This window comes from Schistocerca gregaria, chromosome 2 (assembly GCF_023897955.1).
Source record: "Schistocerca gregaria isolate iqSchGreg1 chromosome 2, iqSchGreg1.2, whole genome shotgun sequence".
NCBI lineage: Eukaryota > Metazoa > Arthropoda > Insecta > Orthoptera > Acrididae > Schistocerca > Schistocerca gregaria.
In genome coordinates this window covers 438,447,685-438,462,480 of record NC_064921.1, presented here as the reverse complement: position 1 = coordinate 438,462,480, position 14,796 = coordinate 438,447,685, and the positions used below count along the sequence as shown (strand labels likewise).

The 14,796-nt window shown below is 46.5% G+C and overlaps 1 protein-coding gene across 1 annotated transcript in view; it reads left to right on the top strand.

Annotated features, from left to right (window-relative positions):
• LOC126335828 (toll-like receptor 2) overlaps positions 1–14,796 on the top strand; it is a 108,565-nt gene that overhangs the window by 75,698 nt on the left and 18,071 nt on the right. The window contains exon 5 of the mRNA XM_049999294.1: positions 3,550–4,056. Within this exon, the coding sequence (XP_049855251.1) occupies positions 3,550–4,056 (507 nt within the window). The remainder of the gene's footprint in view (positions 1–3,549; positions 4,057–14,796) is intronic.

Below are 14,796 nucleotides of genomic sequence, written 5' to 3'. Positions count from 1 at the left end.
TCGTGCGGTAGCGTTCTCGCTTCCCATGCCCGGGTTCCCGGGTTCGATTCCTGGCGGGGTCAGGGATTTTCTCTGCCTCGTGATGGTTGGGTATTGTGTGTTGTCCTTAGGTTAGTTAGGTTTAAGTAGTTCTAGGTTCTAAGGGACTGATGACGATAGAAGTTAAGTCCCATAGTGCTCAGAGCCATTTCAACCATTTGAGCCAATTCGAAAGTAAAATTCTATGTACCGACTTGACAGAAAATCCTAGGAAGTTCTGGTTTTACGTTAAATCAGTAAGTGGATCGAAACAGCATATGCACACACTCTGGGATGATGATGGTATTGAAACAGAGGATGACACGCGTAAAGCTGAAATACTAAATACCTTTTGCCAAAGCTGTTTCACAGAGGAAGACCGCACTGCAGTTCCTTCTCTAAATCTTTGGACAAACGAAAAAATGGCTGACATTGAAATAAGTGTCCAAGGAACAGAAAAGCAAATGAAATCAGTCAACACAGGAAAGTCCACCGGACCTGACGGTATTCGAATTCGATTCTACACAGAGTACGCGAAAGAACTTGCCCCCTTCTAACAGCCCTGTACCGCAATTCTCTAGAGAAACGGAAGGTTCCAAATGATTGGAAAAGAGCACAGGTAGTCCCAGTCTTCAAGAAGGGTCGTCGAGCAGATTCGCGCAAAACTATAGGCCTATATCTCTGACGTCGATCTGTTAATGTCGTTTCTGGAAACCCAGAATCTACTCTGTAGGAATCAACACTGATTCCGGAGACAGCGTCGTGTGAGACCCAACTCACTTTATTTGTTCATGAGACCCAGAAAATATTAGATACAGGCTGCCAGGTAGATGCCATTTCCTTGACTTCCGGAAGGCGTTAGATACAGTTCCGCACTGTCGCCTGATAAATAAAGTAAGAGCCTACGGAATATCAGACCAGCTGTGTGGCTGGATTGAAGAGTTTTTAGCAAACAGAACACAGCATGTTGTTCTCAATGTAGGGACGTCTACAGACGTTAAAGTAAGATCTGGTGTGCCACAAGGGAGTGTTACGGAACCATTGTTTTTCACAATATATATAAATGACGTAGTAGGTAGTGTCGGAAGTTGCATGCGGCTTTTCGCGGATGATGCTGTAGTAGACAGAGAAGTTGCAGTATTAGACAATTGCAGGGAAATGCAGGAAGATCTGCAGCGGATAGGCACTTGGTGCAGGGAGTGGCAACTTACCCTTAACATAGACAAATGTAATGTATTGCGAATACATAGAAAGAAGGATCCTTTATTGTATGATTATGTGATAGCGGAACAAACACTGGTAGCAGTTACTTCTGTAAAATATCTGGGAGTATGCGTGCGGAACGATTTGAAGTGGAATGATCGTATACAATTAATTGTTGGTAAGGCGGGTACGAGGTTGAGATTCATTGGGAGAGTCCTTAGAAAATGTAGTCCATTAACAAAGGAGGTGGCTTACAAAACACTCGTTCGACGTATACTTGAGTATTGCTCACCAGTGTGGGATCCGTACCAGGTCGGGTTGACAAAGGAGATAGAGAAGATCCAAAGAAGTGCGGCGCCTTTCGTCACAGGGTTATTTAGTACGCGTGATAGCGTTACGGAGATGTTTAGCAAACTCAAGTGGCAGACTCTGCAAGAGAGGCGCTCTACATGGCGGTGTAGCTTGCTGTCCAGGTTTTGAGAGGGTGCGTTTCTGGATGAGGTGTCGAATACACTCCTGGAAATGGAAAAAAGAACACATTGACACCGGTGTGTCAGACGCACCATACTTGCTCCGGACACTGCGAGAGGGCTGTACAAGCAATGATCACACGCACGGCACAGCGGACACACCAGGAACCGCGGTGTTGGCCGTCGAATGGCGCTAGCTGCGCAGCATTTGTGCACCGCCGCAGTCAGTGTCAGCCAGTTTGCCGTGGCATACGGAGCTCCATCGCAGTCTTTAACACTGGTAGCATGCCGCGACAGCGTGGACGTGAACCGTATGTGCAGTTGACGGACTTTGAGCGAGGGCGTATAGTGGGCATGCGGGAGGCCGGGTGGACGTACCGCCGAATTGCTCAACACGTGGGGCGTGAGGTCTCCACAGTACATCGATGTTGTCGCCAGTGGTCGGCGGAAGGTGCACGTCCCCGTCGACCTGGGACCGGACCGCAGCGACGCACGGATGCACGCCAAGACCGTAGGATCCTACGCAGTGCCGTAGGGGACCGCACCGCAACTTCCCAGCAAATTAGGGACACTGTTGCTCCTGGGGTATCGGCGAGGACCATTCGCAACCTTCTCCATTAAGCTGGGCTACGGTCCCGCACACCGTTAGGCCGTCTTCCGCTCACGCCCCAACATCGTGCAGCCCGCCTCCAGTGGTGTCGAGACAGGCGTGAATAGAGGGACGAATGGAGACGTGTTGTCTTCAGCGATGAGAGTCGCTTCTGCCTTGGTGCCAATGATGGTCGTATGCGTGTTTGGCGCCGTGCAGGTGAGCGCCACAATCAGGACTGCATACGACCGAGGCACACAGGGCCAACATCCGGCATCATGGTGTGGGGAGCGATCTCCTACACTGGCCGTACACCTCTGGTGATCGTCGAGGGGACACTGAATAGTGCACGGTACATCCAAACCTTCATCGAACCCATCGTTCTACCATTCCTAGACCGGCAAGGAAACTTGCTGTTCCAACAGGACAATGCATTTCCGCATGTATCCCGTGCCACCCAACGTGCTCTAGAAGGTGTAAGTCAACTACCCTGGCCAGCAAGATCTCCGGATCTGTCCCCCATTGAGCATGTTTGGGACTGGATGAAGCGTCGTCTCACGCGGTCTGCACGTCCAGCACGAACGCTGGTCCAACTGAGGCGCCAGGTGGAAATGGCATGGCAAGCCGTTCCACAGGACTACATCCAGCATCTCTACGATCGTCTCCATGGGAGAATAGCAGCCTGCATTGCTGCGAAAGGTGGATATACACTGTCCTAGTGCCGACATTGTGCATGCTGTGTTGCCTGTGTCTATGTGCCTGTGGTTCTGTCAGTGTGATCATGTGATGTATCTGACCCCAGGAATGTGTCAATAAAGTTTCCCCTGCCTGCGACAATGAATTCACGGTGTTCTTATTTCAATTTCCAGGAGTGTATATTGCTTCCCCCTACTTTTACGTCCCGAGGAGATCACGAATGTAAAATTAGAGAGATTCGAGCGCACACGGATGCTTTCCGGCAGTCGTTCTTCCCGCGAGCGATACGTGACTGGAACAGGAAATGGAGGTAACGACAGTGGCACGTAAAGTGCCCTCCGCCACACACCGTTGGGTGGCTTGCGGAGTATAAATGTAGATGTAGATGTAGAGCGATACGTTTCCGGACATATGTTCATAGGACCCTTTTCGTTCCATTTCCAGCCAGGAATTCGTCACTGCAGATCGTCGGTTTTATTAATGTTCACCCTCCTTAATGCGAAAAGATGCAACGTGTGCACGGCCCTATTCTAAGGTTCGGCTAGAAAGTAGTAGTCTCGGTACGATTTTCAGGTGCGTCTCGGGGCTGCACTTGTCGAACAACACGGTGTCGGAGCTGAGCGCGGCCATGCTGCGCAGTCTGGACGCGGTGAGCGAGGTGGAGCTGGCGCAGAACCCGCTGCGGTGCGCGGGCTGCCCGCTGGTGCGGCTGCAGCAGTGGCTGGTGGGCACGGCGGTGCGCGTGCTCGGCGCCCCCGGCGGCGGGTCGGCGGGCCAGGCGCTGCGCTGCGCCGCGCCGCGCAACGTGGCCGGCATGTCGGTGGCGGCGGTGCCCGCGGACGCCGGCGCGTGCCGGCCGCCGCCCCCGGCCGCGGCCGCGGGGCTCGCGCTCGGCCTCTCCCTGGCCGGCGCCGCCGCGCTCAGCACGGCCCTGCTCGCCGCCGCCTGCTACCGCTACCGCTTCGAGGTCGCCTACGGAGCCCACCTGCTCAGGATGCGCATGCGCGCTAGCCGTAGTCGGCGCCCCGGCAAGGACGTCTCCGGCACCCCCTTCGTGTTCGACGCTTTTATCTTGTACAGGTACGAGATCCCGTCGCTTGTCGATAACAAATTAACAACACAATCAACCGGGCGATATCATTCCTGTGATTTGACAACAGGCTTTACCAATGTGGCGGACCCTCTGAGGGGCAGGTAAACGCCAAAAAAGTCTGCCCTAGACAATCATGAATGTTGTTGTTGTTGTTGTTGTTGTTGTTGCTGTTGTGGTCTTCAGTCCTAAGACTGGTTTGATGCAGCTCTCCATGCTACTCTATCCTGTGCAAGTTTCTTCATCTCTCAGTACTTACTGCAACCTACATCCTTCTAAATCTGCTTAGTGTATTCATTTCTTGGTCTCCCTCTACGATTTTTACCCTCCACGCTACCCTCCAATACTAAATTGGTGATCCCTACCAACCGATCCCTTCTTCTAGTCAAGTTGAGCCACAAACTCCTCTTCTCCCCAATTCTATTCAATACCTCCTCATTAGCTACGTGATCTACCCATCTAATCTTCAGCATTCTTCTGTAGCACCACATTTCGAAAGCTTCTATTCTATTCTTGTCTAAACTATTTATCGTCTACGTTTCACTTCCATACATGGCTACACTCCACACAAATACCTTCAGAAACGACTTCCTGACACTTAAATCTATACTCGATGTTAACAAATTTCTCTTCTTCAGAAATGCTTTCTTTCCCATTGCCAGTCTACATTTTATATCCTCTTTACTTCGACCATCATCCGTTATTTTGCTCCCTAAATAGCAAAACTCCTTTACTACTTTAAGTGTCTCATTTCCTGATCTAATTCCCGCAGCAACGCCCGATTTGATTCGACTACATTCAATTATCTTCGTTTTGCTTTTGTTGATGTTCATCTTATACCATCCTTTGAATACACTGTGCATTCCGTTCAACTGCTCTTCCAAGTCCTTTGCTGTCTCTCACAGAATTACGATGCCATCGGCGAACCTCAAAGTTTTTATTTCTTCTCCATGGACTTTCTCCGAATTTTTCTTTTGTTTCCTTTACTGTTTGGCCAATATACAAATTGAATAAGATTTGGGACAGGCTACAACCCTGTCTCACCTCTTCCCACCTACTGCTTCCCTTAAACTGTTACAAGTGGATCAAATTTCAAATATGTGAATTATAACAAGACTTTTGGTCAGGTGAATACAGGGTTATAAATACAAAATCAAATAGGGGTAATGCAGGAGTAGGTTTAATAATGAATAAAAGAATAGGAGTGCGGATAAACTACTACAAACAGCATAGTGAACGCATTATTGTGGCCAAGATAGACACGGAGCCCACGCCTACTACAGTAGTACAAGTTTAGCATCAAACCAGTCTCTGGACTGAGGAGCACATCAACAACAACTGTAACCGTTTACTTTTACTATTGCGATATGTTTTCTATAGCAATTTGTAAAATTTCACCTTAACAATAACAAAATGTTAGTATTAAAAGTGGTCACCGCAGCTAACCATCATCCTTTTACAGTATACACTGACGAGCCAAAACATTACGACCACCTGCTTAATAGCTTGTTGTGCCACCTTTGTAACAGAATAGAGCGCCGTTTCTGCGTATCAGCCATTCTACAGGTCGTTGGTAGATTTGTGAACGTGATTAGCATCAGTCATGTAATTCCCGTAAATAAATGGCCGCTGATTTTGTACGCGGTTATGACGCCCGATAATGGTCCATATGGCTTCCAATGGGTTCACATCAAGCGAATTTGGTCACCGAGACATCAACGTGAGTTCATAATCGTGCACCTCAAACCACAGCAGCACGGTTCTGGCTCCAGCAGCACGGTTCTAACTCAGAGACGTAGACAGTTATGCTGCTGAAAGATGATATAGCCGTCCGGGAAGACATCAGGCATGAAGCGATGTAGGCGGTCAGCAGCTGTCAGCTTCTCTTCGCTGGCTACCACGGAGCAAGAGAATGTCTCTCATAGCCTAACACTATTCCCAATGGCCTGCGGCCATGGCCCGATACACGTTTGGAGCCACTGTTCGCCTGGATGAAACGTTTGTGGAGACGTCCTTCGACTTGGTGTAGAAACGTGATTTATCCGATGAGCCGACACGTTTCCATTCATACACGGTGTAATCTCAATGATCCCGTACCCACTGAAACGGTAACTGGCGATGTCGTTGGGTCAGCATGTGAACACGCAGAGCTCAATGTTCAACATTGTGCTCTGTACCGCGGACACCACAACTCTTGTGCGTGCACCAATATTGTGCTCTTTCGACACAGATGCCACACATAGCCACCTGTCCTACTTTACAGAGTAGGCAAGCATCGGAGCCCCACATTCTGTGAAGAGTCGTCGACATTCAATCATTTAGCTTCTAGTGGCAGTTTTACTGTCCTGTCACTTTCTGTACATCATCACGACTGTAGCTCGTGAACATTTGACCAGCTTCGCCATTTTCCACATATTCGTTCACAGGCTCCGGGTAACAATAATCTGTCCTATGTCCAAATCAGTGATATCTGTGGATTTTCACATTTGTGTTCCGTTTCATCGTTAGCATGGTACTCCAGCCCCCTGTGCTTGGCTAACATTCATTCCCTACCGCGTCACGTTCCTACAACTCTAGCAGGTGGCATCCAACTTCGCGCTGGGCAGTGGTCATTACGTTTCACCTTATCAGTCTACAAGTTAGATAGCCGGTGGTCCAACATTGGTATAACTTCCTTTGAATTTTAGTGATGTCTCTTGAAACCTTTCTTGCCTGCTCTGAGGCAAAAAAAGTTATTTGCACACCCAACGTATCCACACAGTTCGGACCAGGGTTTTTCCCTGAAATGCAAACTGCACATCTTATAGATAATGAGTAAACAAGCTTTTGTTCACTACTTTTGTGCCAAATACGTTCGTCTACGTGTGGCTTGTGTCCCCTGATTTGAGATGATAAATTATTTTGGTATAGAGAGGATGAAGCAGCAGCCACTGAAACTATTTTTGGAGCCAAAAAAATTTTTTACACTTATCGACGAAACTGAATATCGAGTCATTGTCTTCGTTTTCATCACTATCAACACTGCTGTCACTAGAACGAACTTCATGAAGTAATATTCAGTTGCGTTACTTACTTTGTTCCTTTTTTTTTTTTCAGCGAGACATACGAGACGAAGAAGAATGGCGGTGGTTCGCGCCACTAACCACACGGAAACCCGTCTGTGAAGTACAGAAAATTCTGTTCGAATAAAAAGTAATATTACATGTAGATTTATAGAAGTTCAGTTACTACAAAAAATAGACGTATAAAGAAGAGCTAGAGAAATGCAGGACACTACCACTAACAACACCAACAATACTTGAATATCAGCTCGTGTCGTGAATACGCGGCGTAACTACTGCACTGTGATTCTCGTGCCATCTATTGAAACTTTAGTCAACAATTAGCTGGTTAGTTGACAGAATTACCGCCCTTGAGCGGTAGACTGAGAAAAATATGTGCTTAGCAGCAGTGACCTCCGCCCTTTCAAAGTGTGTACCTACGTGGGTGGTTACGATGATGCCCGCCCTTCCAAGAGTTAAGCGCTCCCATCGCAGTCTGGTGACAATGTCGCCACTTTGATGATTAAAATTCTTCTGGGTGTTCTACCGCCTTATTATACATTGACGGGAAAAATATCGCAACAACAAAAATAGTTAATGGAGAGTAACGAAATTTCGGGAATAAATTTGTCTAGGCGACTGACATTTTGACATCATACGTAGGATAATGTAAGAGCGAGGTAAGCCAAGGCAAATATGAAATGCTCGTACATGAATAACCAACGTAACCGCCAGAATGTTGAATGAAAGCATGCAGACGTGTATACATTGTGTTGTGCGGTTTGTGGGATGAAGTTCTATGGCTGTTGCACTTGGTCAGTCAATACGGGGACGGTTAATGCTGGAGTTGTCGTCCGATGATGTCCCACATGTTCTCGATTGGAGATAGATCTGGTCATCGAGCAGGCCAAAGCAACATGTCGTCCCTCTGCGTATCAGTAGTCTCCAACCTTTCCGAGACCGTTATCCTGAGTTCAGTCAGATATAAACTAGTAGACTTCCGTTTTTAAAACGTGAAATATAAATTATATTCTCATTTTGTAGCTGTTTATTTTAACCATGAACTATTGATCAATAAAACAATTGGAACCGCTTATTCCTAATAACTCTTTTTTACACTACAGTGAAGCAATTCTCAGAGCATAGTGAGTGCTACCAACAACTCCTTTTCGTAAAAGGAAGCTAACTATCCACATTGAGGGTAGACACTCGTTACAAAACGTGATTCCTCTCCACCATTCCTCTCTTTACAGACTCTTGCTTCACCCACACTCCACATACCCATTTAAAATCAACCAAATTACAATTTATGCACTTGATTTGTAATTTGTAAATCCCTTGATTGCTGGACTCCTTACTTCTGGACTGACAGAAATTAGAAGTCTTCAAGCTGCGAATACCATCACTGCCGCCAATAATAATAACAACGTGTAGGTGCTACTGCAGTGTAGTACTCTTACATACACTGAGTTGGCAAAGTCATGGGACACTTCCTAACATCATATCGGTCCTTCTTTTGCCTCAGTGCAGCAACTCGACGTATTATGGACTCAACAAGTTGTTGGAAGTCCGCTTCAGAAATACTGAGGCATGCTACTTACATAGCCGTCCCCAATTGCTAAAGAATTGCGTTGCAGGATTTTGTGCACGAACTGACCTCTCGACTACGTCTTATATATGTTCGCTCCGTGCGGCTCCCTCCGTCGGAGGTTCAAGTCCTTCCTCGGGCGTGGGTGTCTGTGTTGTCCTTAGCTTAAGTTAGTTTAAGTTAGATTAAGTAGTACGTAAGCTTAGGGACCGATAGCCTCAGCAGTTTGGTCCCATAAGACCTTAACACAAATTTCCATAAAATGTTAGACGGGATGCATGTTGGGCGATCTGAGTGGCCAAACCATTCATTCGAATTATCCAGAGAGTTCTTCAAAACAGTCGAGAACATTTGTGGCGCAATGACATGGCGCATTTTCATCAAAAAATATTTCATCATTGGTCGGGAACATGAAGTCCATGAATGGCTGCAGTCTCTAAGCAGCCATAACCATTTCCAGTCAATGGTCGGTTCAGTTGGACCAGAGGAACCAGCACATTCCATGTAAACACTGGCCACACGATTACAGAGTCAGCACCAGCTTCCACAATGACTTGTTGACAACTTGGGTCCATGGTTCAAACAGGCTCAGAGCACTATGGGACTTAACATCTATGGTCATCAGTCCCCTAGAACTAACCTAAGGACAGCACCCAACACCCAGCCATCACGAGGCAGAAAAAATCCCTGACCCCGCCGGGAATCGAACCCGGGAACCCGGGCGTGGGAAGCGAAAACGCTACCGCACGACCACGACGTAGTATTGCTTTTCTGTCAACCGTGACTACGTTAACGCGTCTACTCTCGATCGTCAAGTGAAAGCCCTCACCCACTGCGTTGTCCGTGGTGCGAGGTAATGCCGGAAATTTGGTTCTCGGCACACTCTTGACACTGTAGATCTCGAAAGATTGAATTCCCTAATGATTTCCGAAATGGGATGACCCATGAGTTAGCACTAACTACCACTCCACATTCAAAGTCTATTAATTCCCGTCGTGCGGCCATAATCACGTCGGACATCTTTTCACTTGAATTACCTGAGTGCAAATGATAGCTCTGCCAATGCATTGCCATTCTATACCTTGTGTACGCGATACTTCCGCCATCAGTATATGAGAATATCGCCATCCCCTGACTTTGACACCTCAACACAGTTACTCTTGTGCTCTGAATTAGTTCTTTTATTGTTGCGAAGTGCATAATAAGGCAATTTCTGGTCTGTTCTGGGAACTACCAACAGCTCTGAAAACACATTTCAATAATGTACTTCTGTATAAGAGAAATTTGTGGCACAATTTGACCAGAAGAAGGGATCGGTTGGTAGAACATGTTATCAAGGGATCACCAATTTAGTATTGGAGGGCAGCGTGGAGGGTAAAAATCGTAGAGGGAGATCAAGAGATGAATACACTAAGCAGATTCAGAAGGATGTAGGTTGCAGTAGGTACTGGGAGATGAAGAAGCTTGCACAGGATAGAGTAGCATGGAGAGCTGCATCAAACCAGTCTCAGGACTGAAGATCAGAACAACAACAACTTCTGTATATGTGATGCAAAGTACAAAGACTAAAGTATGTGGTTAGTGGGTGGACTACATGAGGAAAATGTTGTTCATAAATTCGTTTGACAAGGTATAACCTCTAGCACACTATGTCCTTTGTTAATGCTAGTATTTTAAAATAAATTGTAATTATTGGTAACTTATCTAATTAGAATTACAGCCTTACGAAATAGTGAAAATAGTAATGATCTTTAAACATTATTTAGCTTCGCGATCAAAACGCAGTTGTACCGTTATAATTTTTGCACGTTCAAATATGTAATTTTACCCCTTAGGGGGTAATTACCCCCAGGTTGGGAACCCCTGCTGTAGAGCATGTTTGGTTACAACAGCATTATGTGGCCGAGCGTTATGCTGTTGGAATACACCCCCCGCAATGCTGTTCATGAACGGTGCCACAACAGGTCGAATCAGGTTGCGTGGGATAACCACGTGAGTGCTCCTGCTGTAATACGAAATCGCACCCCAGACCATAACTCCAGATGTAGGTTCGGTGCGTCTAGCACGCAGACAGGTTGCTGCAGACCCTCAACTGGCCTCCTTCCAATCAAAACACGGCCATCACTGCCACCGAGGCACAATCAGCTTTCATGAGAAAACACAACAGACGTCCATCCTGCCCCCCAGTGATCTATCGCTTGACCCCACTGAAGTCGCAAATGGTTGTGGTTTGGGGTAAGTGAAATGCACGTTACAGGCCGTGTTATTCGGAGCTGTCTCTGAAGTCTCCGATTTGTAACAGTGCATTGTCTGACCGTGGTGCTGACGACAGCTCAAATTGCTGGTGCAGGTGCAGGATAACTAACGTTATAGCGTATATTTAAAGCAAAACTGATTCGGAACCTCATGGTGGCGCCACTAGCGGCACTCTTATGCGACTCGTGCGAAATTTGAATAGACAGCATCTTTCAGATGCACATTTCGTTAACGTCACGCAGCTCCTTGGTGTTGCGATTTTTTCCGTCAGTGGTAAAATTCTTTAATTATCAACTGTAAAACCAGCATTCCGACCGTATTACAGCGGCCTTCCTTAGGGCAAGACTGGTTTTCGTGGAGGAAAGGTGCCTCTATTTATTGCAGACGATCGGCGTCATTACGTCATATTTGTGAAACTTAACTGACCCTAGAATATAATAAGCTAAACACGACGAAAGGGAGGGGACAGGAAAGTAGCTATTAGTGGGGCAGCCGGCTTTGCAGTGATTCGCGACAGTCTGCAAACCAGCGCTTGGTTTCTGGTTGGCATGTCTCCCTGGTGTGCGCTGAAATACACTTGACAGTCCCTCTAAAGGTGAGACAGCACTGAGCGGAACTACACTTCAGCAGAGTGGCGCGGCACAGCGCCATCAGATATTGTTTCTAAGCGATAGTATGAGACAGAATGCACTACGCAGAAGCGGAACTGCCCCGCGCAACACTGGGAAGCAAAGTTGACCAACTGGGCAACTGCGACACGCTGTGTGGCGTCGCGTGCTTCCGTTGTTGCTAGTGCGGAGTAGCAAGTGTCGCGACACTGCCCGTCACTCAGATCGAAACTCTTTTGGCTTGCCAAATGAAAGTCTGTTTACAAAAATGGCTTTAGGCAAGGAAAAGTTAATTGTATGTATAAGCGAATATCCAGAGTCATATGGCCATCAAAACGAGCACTATACGAATTGTACCAGAAAAAGCAACATTTGGTAAATCATTGCCAAGGAAATGGGAGTAAACATAACATACGAATACCTGAAAATTGAATTTTATTTTATTTTGTGAAAGGAACGATTAGTACTCTATTATTTACGCTCACGTACCTAGTACTACGATTTTTTTTTACTGCTTATTGTCTTCGACGATATCCCTTCTTTATCAGGTCGTTTTGCCAGACCAAACCATCTTGCGTGGAACTGAAATAATCTGTGAATCATCCCACATCTGGATAATATTATCTGTAGTTCCGGACTGAGACAGATTTTGCGTTAGTAAATCATTAATTTTATGATATACTACTCCAAAAGCGTTTTCTGATTCTCTTCGGGCTCTGCTACGTCTGGGGGATTATATAATGTGTAGCAAGATAAGGTCTCATCAGACAAATTTTTAATAGAAAAGCCTCTCCGACAAACACGTGAGGCAGTCGAAGTTTCGTACCTGGCAATTCTTTTGGGCCTTGTAGTTCTTTGGCTAAATCTCACCGTGAAAAGATCCACGCATCACTATTATTTCAGAGGACACCACCAGTGTTCGCGTATATAAATTATATCCTTCTGCCTCACATAAAAAAGAAATTATTTATTACATCCATGTCACTTTTCGAACGATTCACATACGAAATTCGCAATTTATTGTGACGCCCGTTGTATTTCAGATGCTGTATACTAAACAGGACGGCGGTGTTCTGCTCAGTACGGTCTCACCTTAAAGCTGTTTGTTTAGGCTGTCGCGCCCGTGTCTGGTGTGGCTTCTGCCCCGAGACTGCTCGCAGCCTGTTGGACAGGGAGAGCCGGAAGTTTGTAGTCATCCTCTCTACTGATACTATCAGGCTGCTTTATAATTTCTATCACCTCTCGAATTTCCGTTGCCAGAAAACAAAGGTGTGTTACCATTTTTGGACGTGGAGTTGTATAGAACTGCGGACTGCACACTGGGACACACAATGCACCCGAAGCCAACCCGCACAAATCGGTACGTAAACTCGGACAGCCACCATGACCCAGCTCAGAAGAATTCAATTCTGCACTCTCTGACTGTCCGTGCATAGTGTGTGAGTGATACCACCAACATCAAAGAAGAACTGAGGGTGCTACACCACACATTTCGCGCCAACGCTTATGACAACAGTATTACAAGTAACGCGACCGGGGACAACCGAAATAAAACAAGAGAACAAGGCAAGGAAGAGAAGTTTCCGCTAGTGCACTTACTAAATGCGTCCATGAACGGCTAGGCAATATCCTTCACCGACGGGGTTTCAAACCAATTTTCCGCAGCAGCTACAACATGAAAAGTTCAACCAAGGATGCGAAAGGAAAGTAAATACTGCAGGGCTATGTGAACTACGTTATGAGTGCGGAGCTGCCTACACAATGGCGACAGGGAGATCATAGCACACTAGAAGCAGAACATGAATGATATGTGCGATTAGCACAGCATAATCAATCGGCGATAGAGGAACACCGCCTTGACTGTGGACAGCCTATCGTGTTCCAGGAAGCACGTGTGCTGGTGAAAGACTTGTGCATGCACCGACGCAAAATTCGAGAGGGGATAGAAATTATGAAGCAGTCTGAGAGGACGGCTACAAACTTCCGGCTTCTTGATTGCCAGCTATCCCTGTCCAGCGAGCCGCGAGCGGTCTCGGAACAAAAGCCACATTGTGCACGGATACGACAGCCTAGACAAACATCTTTAGAGGGTCTGCCAGTGCATTTCCGCGCACACCAGAAAGGAAACGTGTCCTCCAGAAACCAAGCGCTGATATGAAGACCGGCTCCAATCACTGGAAAGCCGGCTACACCACGAATAGCTAGTTTCCTACTCTCTCCCTTTCTTCATTAGTAGCCATTTATATATTCCGGTCAATAACTCCTCCTCCCAAATAGGCCATGAAGGCCCAACGGTACTGACCGGCCGCCGTGTCATCCGCAACTCGTAGGCGTCACTGGATGCGGATGTGGAGGGGCATGTGGTCAGCACACCGCTCTCCCGGCCGTACGTCAGTTTCTGAGACCGGAGCCGCTACTTTTCAATCAAGTAGCTCCTCAATTTGCTTCACAAGGGCTTGCGCTTGCCAACAGCTCTCGGCAGACCAGATGGTCGCCCATCCGAGTGCTAGCTCAGCCCGACAGCGTTTAACTTCGATGATCTGACGGGAACCGGTGTTACCACTGCGACAAGGCCGTTCGCAGGGTCAATAAAGTTTCACAAATATGACGTATTGATGACGATCGTCTGCAACAAATAGAGGCACCTTTTCTCACGAAACCCACTAAGGAAGGCTGTTTTAATACGATAGAGATGTTGGTTTTACAGTTTATAATTAAAATATTTAATACAAAACCTAGAAAAACGTTAAACATCATGATACCGGTCGCGGAAGCCCATGTAGTTATAATCTGACTGTTTCAGAGCAATAAATAAAAGCCCGGAAAACGTCCCTGATATTTCTATCAGTATAACAGGCATGTCATTGATTTTTGTTTACATCTTACCGATGAAAACAGCCAGCCGGTTTCATAATCGTATTTTGTAAAGGATAAATGAATCTATCGATACGATTCGTCTGTTTTGGCACTGAGAGCCATCGAAATGTCGCATGTAAATCACTCATCGAAATCGGCTTATGCAATCTCATCACAGTTTGTCTGACAATGTCCTCAGTGTCTCAGAACAATAAATAAATCCCAGTAAAACGATCCTGATAGTTCCATCAATATATCGGGTATATTACTATGTTTTATATATATATTTTTCCTTTTCGTAGTGCTGACGGAAATACTGGGCAATTCCGTGATGATGTTACAAACTGTCGGGGATAATGGAGAAGAGCAAAAGTATCAATG